This window comes from Aegilops tauschii, chromosome 4, assembly GCF_002575655.3.
Source record: "Aegilops tauschii subsp. strangulata cultivar AL8/78 chromosome 4, Aet v6.0, whole genome shotgun sequence".
NCBI classification, from domain to species: domain Eukaryota; kingdom Viridiplantae; phylum Streptophyta; class Magnoliopsida; order Poales; family Poaceae; genus Aegilops; species Aegilops tauschii.
In genome coordinates this window covers 469,087,680-469,094,833 of record NC_053038.3, presented here as the reverse complement: position 1 = coordinate 469,094,833, position 7,154 = coordinate 469,087,680, and the positions used below count along the sequence as shown (strand labels likewise).

At 46.8% G+C, this 7,154-nt stretch overlaps 2 protein-coding genes across 3 annotated transcripts; one reads left to right on the top strand and one right to left on the bottom strand.

Annotated features, from left to right (window-relative positions):
- The first annotated feature begins 258 nt into the window (after nucleotides 1-258).
- LOC109772819 (succinate dehydrogenase assembly factor 1, mitochondrial) lies at nucleotides 259-1,982 on the top strand. Of its 2 annotated transcripts, none has more exons than XM_020331516.3 (3): nucleotides 259-530; nucleotides 767-1,064; nucleotides 1,599-1,982. In XM_020331516.3, exons 2-3 carry the CDS (start codon nucleotides 801-803, stop codon nucleotides 1,659-1,661), a joined length of 327 nt encoding a protein of 108 aa, XP_020187105.1. In that variant the 5' UTR covers nucleotides 259-530; nucleotides 767-800; the 3' UTR covers nucleotides 1,662-1,982. The 2 variants fall into 2 exon arrangements, with proteins under 2 accessions (XP_020187105.1, XP_020187106.1); XM_020331517.4 differs by having other exon boundaries at nucleotides 284-548.
- A 1,474-nt stretch (nucleotides 1,983-3,456) lies between these two features.
- Nucleotides 3,457-6,897, bottom strand: LOC109772818 (uncharacterized). Its single transcript, XM_020331514.4, has 5 exons — nucleotides 6,528-6,897; nucleotides 5,715-6,270; nucleotides 5,500-5,619; nucleotides 5,237-5,417; nucleotides 3,457-3,930 (listed from the first exon to the last, which is right to left on the bottom strand). Exons 1-5 carry the CDS (start codon nucleotides 6,688-6,690, stop codon nucleotides 3,772-3,774), a joined length of 1,179 nt encoding a protein of 392 aa, XP_020187103.1. The 5' UTR covers nucleotides 6,691-6,897; the 3' UTR covers nucleotides 3,457-3,771.
- Between the last annotated feature and the right edge of the window lie 257 nt (nucleotides 6,898-7,154).

Here is a 7,154-nt window from a genome sequence, read left to right as displayed (position 1 = left end):
GGCAAATCGGAGGACCGCCTTTCCCCCCTTCTGCAGACGCTAGGGCGACGACATTGGTTGAGACCGATGACCGTGGTTGCATGGAGCCGAAAGAACCTTTTTTTTTAATTCGTTTTTCTTTGGGGGTTTTCTGGTAATTTTTCTTAATGTGCCGACCCTGGAGAGTGTTCCAAATAGAAGCCACGTCTGGTGTAAAATTTGCCGGTGATATGAATGAACACGTGGGCCTTTCTCTAAACTGATTCCTAACCTGCAATTCCCTATTTTACCCCATCGAACACGCCAGGAGGATCTTTCGTCCCTTCGCTCGTCTCTCCGGTGCGATACCCCAGCAAGCGACGCGCCCCCAGCGCCCGTGCCCTGCCCTGCCTCCGCCCCACTACGCGCGCGCGGCCCTCCCTCCGCCCCAGTCCCTCCGCGATCCCGGCAGAGTCGGCGCCGGCGGGCCAGTCTTAGCTCCCGCCGCTCCGTCTGCCCCTGCCTCCACCCCACTGTGCCCGCCCCCTCCGTCGTCGACCTTGCGTGCGCCGGTGAGCAGCCACACCGAGGTTCTTCTCCTCCTTCTATTGCACTGGCACGGATTGGAGATTCATCCGGACTTGCTTGCTTAGATTTGTTCCGATAGTTCTGCACTTGTATTTCTATCCTGTGCGCGATCTAATCCAAAATTTTCGTTCTGAGCCCCGTTTGCTGTGGATTTGATTGCTAGGCGTTAGAGCAGTTTGTCACCACAAGATAACTCAGTTCATACTTCCAATTTTGTTAGGCTTAAGCTTTGATGATTGCTTCACAAGGATGAGATGGCGTCCCGTACAAAGTTATCTGGTATCCAGAGGCAGGCCTTGGCATTATACAGAGGGTTCCTTCGGACAGCACGGCTCAAGTCCCCGGAGGAGCGCCGCAGGATCGAGTCTGTTGTCTCAGCAGAGTTCCGTGAGAATGCCAAGAGTGTAGATCGCAGGAACTTTGTGTACATTGAGTATTTGATGAGGAGAGGGAAGCGGCAGCTCGATCAGCTCAAGAATCCTGATATTACTGGACTTTCTACACTTGAAATAAATAAGGTATATATCATCTTGAAAAAGGCCTAAATTTCTCTCCCACTACTATTGATATCAAATGATATTGAGCAGGCTGTTGCATGAAAACATTGGATTGGCCCAAATACTGGTAGCTGTTTGCTATGCATATAGTTGTTTGCATATGAATAGTTGTTTACATAGAAGTGTTCTAGTCAAGTGAATAGTTACAGCTTGTCTTGGTAATTTGTAGGAGATGCTTAAAGGTAAGTTTAGTTGCTCCAGAACATCTCTTGGACTGATTGGTTGGTTTTGTGTATTCTGAGATCCAATTCCCATATCATTTACACTTCACAGTTACAGCTTTTACCACATGTTTCTCTTTGTTTGTATAAAGGTAATTAGTGCAAGATCGAACCATCTGCTTCTATTTGCTAACATCTCAAGTATTATAATCTGACGTATATTGTAGTCTTTTAAGGTAGCAATAATATGTTGCTCTTATACAAACTTCTCCTTAAAGGCTAAAACTAAAGATAATCTCCCTCACATGCTTGCATTGCTTTCGGAATTTTGCAGGCCTCTTCTATTCCAGAACAACGTGTCGAGCATGATCTTGGTGTTTCTACTGGGAGACAGTAAAACAAGAAGAGCTTCCTTTTAATGGTGTTTGACATAAAAATGGCCGCATATGAAAGCTCTTTATGATGTAACTTCTCTGGAGCACCTTCATTTTCCCATAGGAATCTCTAGATGAATTTCGTAACATCTTATTGCCCTCTGGATATTAGAAGTGTGGTTCATGTATGAATTCTTTTGGTCACCAAGATCAACTGGACCAGAGTTTATTGTCAAAGAGCACTTACATTGGAGCTCTATACTGTCTAAACGACTAAACCATGCGGTTTAAATTCAGCAATGGTGTTACTTTTTATGCAATGTAATTCACCCCTATCTTTTATATAGACTTATGTGCTCAATTGAGTTTAACTCAGAAAAAAAGATGATGCGACTTAATGATGGAATTTATGTTATACTGAAAACTGAATTGTATTGCTCTAAGGTATAACATAAATTCCATCATTAAGTCGCATCATCTTTTTTTCTGAGAACTGAATTGTATACTGAAAACTGTAGTCATGGTTTATGAGCTTAAGATCTTTTAGACCTTGCAGTGTATCCGTGCCTGTCAACAATCCGTGTGTTTTTATTATGCTTGTTCATAATCTAAAAATGTGCATTATTGACCCTTCAGGTAAGTTGCATGTCTTTGAACTGTCATTTTGTCACCATTATGGTGAATATTTTCCTCCATTTTTACTCACTTGATCAGCAGCCCGTTTGTCCTTGTGTCGTCGTGGCCTTTCTTAAGGGTGATCAGGCATTTTTCTTTGTATCTTAAGTAATCAGTTTGGCTTGTAAAAGCACTGACATAATTCTAGTGCATTAGGTTAGCTTGTAGTGACTTTAAGGTGCCCTGATATATTCATTGCTGAGCTCACCTGTGTCCTGAAGGACACGTCTAAAATAGCAACTAACTGTCTCAAATGGTCTATCAAATTTAGTTGCAATAGCCCTTGGTTATGTCCAATAGTATGCAAGAACATTGTTACTTGCTGCTCCACTCAAACATGCATGGTGTCTTTGAGGAGCTTGTGATTCTCGACATTTCACACAACCAAAAGAAATGAGCTCTTTCAACCTTCAAGCCTTAACACATTTCTACATTTGATGTCGCACACTCACACTTGTAAGTTTTGTTATTTATACATTCAAGTCTGTCGATCTCTTTCATGAATCGGCCATAGGTAGTAACTGTTCTCCTGTCTGCTCTTCCTTGCTATAGCCGAATAACCATAGCCACTAACACCTCCCGTGCGGTTGTCGTCCCTGCCTCAAATGCATACCGTTTTCAGCACAAACAGAAGCGTCACAAATCATATCTACAATCAGAGAGCTTGAGAAATGAACAATTATCGACTTTTGTAGAGCTGACCAGTGTAACAATTATAAACTTTTGAACCTGCCCTCGAATTCCCTCGTTTCCTTGTGTTCCTCCAATCAAACACCTGAATGGTCTTAATATCTGGAACCTTTCTAAGCACAGCCTAAATGTTAGAGCAGCTGGATTATGTATAATTATAGTATAGTATCTGCCCCTACTTCTGGGCAAGCACGGTAAATCACGCCCCCCCCCCCCCCCCCCCTCTACCACCTCCGCATTGCACTCCGATGTCTCGCTCTTTTCTTGAACTATGATAACATTCGTCGACAAAGTTTCTATGGAGCCATTGGCAGCAATGGTCTACAACTCCTGTGTGTGTGTCGGATCTGCCTCAAAATGTATTGGTTCCGTGACTTAAGTAGCAGCGCGAGAAAACAATCCAGAACAAGGCATTCAGTAAGATAATTGGGATGGATATATCATTCACTAAGATGAAGAAGAACAATAACATTTCTCTATATCTTGAAAAATAATATCATTTCTAGTACATTTGCTCAAACAACCAATTAGCAGAAGAGCAGTAACATCTCTCTATATCTTGAATTATACTCATGGGATTATTAATATCTCAACTTGTATGGCTTGACTGGTAACTATACATATGCTTTCTATTTATTTGCCTGACAGAATGTCCATCAGATGAATCAATCAAATAGGAGAAACTGGGGGGTATTTCAAACTGAAACAAAGAATCGATCCTAACTACATGAATTGCAGTAGCTTTAAAGCCTCTGAATTATTTTGCTGCTACTCCACCAGGAAAGTGCAGGGCTTCAAGAACCAAAACACGCCACTGGAGCTCTCTTCGGCCTCATAAGCCCTGTTGTTGTTCATATCTTTAACCCCAAAAGGTTGCCTCTTAGCATCTCTGCTGTTCTCCTGATCCTTATTAGGCGTCACCTTATCCTGAAGAGAAGGCAGTAGATATCAACATTAGTTAAAATGCATGGTTAGCTTGTGTTAAGATGCTATTTTCGGATTCACAACACTGATAGAAGACCAATAGGTTTTACGTCGCCATAACAGTAAATGATGAACAGTATGGTTAGCGCCACTAATTTGCCGAAAAAATGCCTGAACACCATTACGGAAGGACACGATGAAAGGTGAGAATAAACAGCATACTGATCAAGTGAAAGTAAAAATGGAGCATAACATTTATCATAATTTCGGATTCACAACACTGATAGAAGACCGATAGGTTTTACGTCGCCATAACAGTAAATGATGAACGGTATGGTTAGCGCCACTAATTTGCCGAAAAAATGCCTGAACACCATTACGGAAGGACACGATGAAAGGTGAGAATAAACAGCATACTGATCAAGTGAAAGTAAAAATGGAGCATAACATTTATCATAATTGTGTCGCTGACAAAATTACAGTACACGGTAATGCACAATGGAATTAGTGCCACATATGCTGATGCCACTAATTTACAAAAAAGAACACCTGAACGAACACCCTTAAGAAAGGTCACAGTGACGACATGAGATCAAACATGCTACTGATCAAGTGACCGAATGGAGCAAAATATACACCATAAGCTATGCATAATGGAACTTACACTGAAGTGTCAATTGTGTTGGAAACACGAAGAAAAGGAACATTATTTTAGCTTATGAACATGCATAATAAGGAGGCACTGGTTTTGACAGGCATGGACACTTTAGTTCACAAAGATCTTGGACTCAGAAACCATGCTGTAGTACATTCTCCTCGTGGCTAGACTTGAAAAGGTTAGGATGACACACCGAAGGTCTTAAGATAAACGGTACAGAACAATCTCAGCATCAAACTCAGCATGTAAGATCTAGCCTATGGAAAAACATATCATTTTGAGGAAAGGAAGTTCTAGCTTAGGGTTATAAGCGAGTCTAGGCCATTAACTATGTTGATGATAATTCAGATCACTGAATTTTCTGATCAGGACCAAGTGCTCGACTGACTGGAATGTTCTTAAATATTTTCACAAAGGCTAGTAGAAACCCACAAATACCGAAAATTAACTATGCTGATAATAATTCAGATCACTAACTTTTCTGATCAGGACCAAGTGCTCGACTGATTGGAATGTTCGTCAATATTTTCACGAAGACTAGTAGAAACCCACAAATACCAAAAATTCATCGAGCAAACACTCTCAAGTCTAACAGTCACCAACACTACATAGATCAATAACCAATATTATAGGCATGCCAGATTAAGTCACCTTCAGTGGCTTCTTGAGTGGCGAGCTTGATGTTGCGCCTGCAGCTTTCACGCTCTTGACACGGTTTACATAGGGGGATGGAAACCGCTGTGGAGTAGGCGGTGTTGCCTTGACCTCTTTCAACACAGAGGGTGATCTTTGCTTCCCTGCTTCCACCTTCAACCCAATCTTCTTTCCCTTCCTGCACAAACCACCATTATGATCAGTACCTCAACCTACAATCCTCTAATGCCGCTTCTGCAAAGTAGTGGCAAGCAAGTTACATTGGGCTTGGACTCTTTTCTGCTGTTCCTTGCCTCGCCACCTTCTTCGCTGCGTCCGGCAGAACCCGACCACCGCCGCCGCTGCTACAATCCACCTTCTCCACCACATCACTGCTGTTTCTGCACACATGAGAATGTCAAGGAGCTGAAAGTACCAATCCAGAAGGGATGGATAACCCAGTGTTGATTCAACAGAGTGAGAGAGAGAAAATTACATTGGGCGTGGGCTCATTTCCTCCATGTCCTCTGAGACACACTGCTGGCTGCCGCCACCGGCCATCCGCTGCTTGAGCTCATTGTAGAAATCCGATATCTGGCCAAGTATGTCCTTCCCGGAGAAGAGGTTCCTCGCCGAGAGAGTGCTCTTGAGCTGCCTCGGCGCCGGGTTCCTGCCGAGCAGCGCCTCCTTCTCAGCAACGTCCGGCCGCTTCTCCGCGCTGGACTTGATGGCCTCCTTGGCGTTCTTGGCCCAGCGCTGCGCGCCGAACGGCGGCCTGGCAGCCGCCGGGGGCGGCGTGGTCAGCGCGGGGTCCTGGTTCTCGGCGTCGTCCTGGAACCTCTTCTTGGGCGGCGGCTTGGGCTTGGTGGGCGAGGCAAAGGCGGCAGTGCCGCCGGCGACGGCGCCTCGTCTCTTCAGATTGTTATTGGCGTCCCTGAGGTTGGCGTCCCTCTCGGCGAAGGGCATCATGGCGGACATTGATCGCAGCAGCTTGGCCTTGGGGCTGGGGGTGTGCCCGAGGAAGTCGTCGGCCGTCTTGGGATGCTTGCAATCTGCGGGGGATCCAGCACAGAAATGAATGTAAAGACGACGCCGTGGGAAATCAAGTCAACAACAAGGGGAATTTCTCGGGAACAGAAAGCAGAGCACGGCCTGGATTTCTGGAGAACCAAGAGAAGAAGGGCGAAATCAGACCCCAAATCGAGAGGAAAGCTGCGCGGATCAAGAACCGGGCGGGTCCGTTCTTGGACCGGCCGATCGGAGGGAACCCGGCACCGAATCAGCAGCGGGAAGCGGGAGTCGTACGTACCGGGGCGGCAGAACCAGGCGTCGTCGTCGACGGCGGCGGTGCGGGCCTCGGGGTCGGCGAGGTCGGCCCAGTGCGGCGCCTCGATGCCCTCGTAGGTCTCGTCCAGCACGAAGCGCGACACCACCCTGTTCCAGTCGATGTCCATGGGCTCCATGGACTCCATCCTCTCGCCCCTCCGCGCCCGCGCGCGCCCCGCCCGCCCGCGCCCGCGCTCGTGCAGTCTCCGGCCCGGCAGAGAGAGAGAGAGAAGGAGAAAGAGGGGCGGTGGTTCTCGCTGTGGTGGGCTGGCTCCTGCTCTGCGCCTGTGTGTCTTCTCCGGTGGGGGCTTTGGCTTTTCTGCGGGCGGTGGTGTGAGCCGTTACTCTGGCTGGGTATTGACCTGCCGTTGGCTCGCGGGCGGCCGATTCTCTTCTTTCCGACCGTTGGGGCGGGGGAGAAGGAAGGCCTAGTCACTAGTGGAATAATAATGGCGGTACCGCACTTTCTGGCCGCTGGGCCCCACGTGGATCTCGTCCTCCGTGGAGCGACGGACGGAGCGTCGGGCTCCTTGCCGCAGCACGTGGACGGTCGACGGTAATAAAGCGCATCGGAACGTTCGGGGGCACGCTCATCGAGGATCCCTGGATC

What these genes read in the sequence shown, in the direction of transcription:
- LOC109772819 (XM_020331516.3), top strand. Translation starts at nt 801, where the DNA reads ATGGCGTCCCGTACAAAGTTATCTGGTATCCAGAGGCAGGCCTTGGCA. An exon ending in CTACACTTGAAATAAATAAG is followed by an intron (nt 1,065 to 1,598) that starts GTATATATCATC and finishes GGAATTTTGCAG; the next exon opens with GCCTCTTCTATTCCAGAACA.
- LOC109772818 (XM_020331514.4), bottom strand. Translation starts at nt 6,690, where the DNA reads ATGGAGTCCATGGAGCCCATGGACATCGACTGGAACAGGGTGGTGTCG. An exon ending in CGCCTGGTTCTGCCGCCCCG is followed by an intron (nt 6,271 to 6,527) that starts GTACGTACGACT and finishes GATCCCCCGCAG; the next exon opens with ATTGCAAGCATCCCAAGACG. An exon ending in GAAATGAGCCCACGCCCAAT is followed by an intron (nt 5,620 to 5,714) that starts GTAATTTTCTCT and finishes TCATGTGTGCAG; the next exon opens with AAACAGCAGTGATGTGGTGG.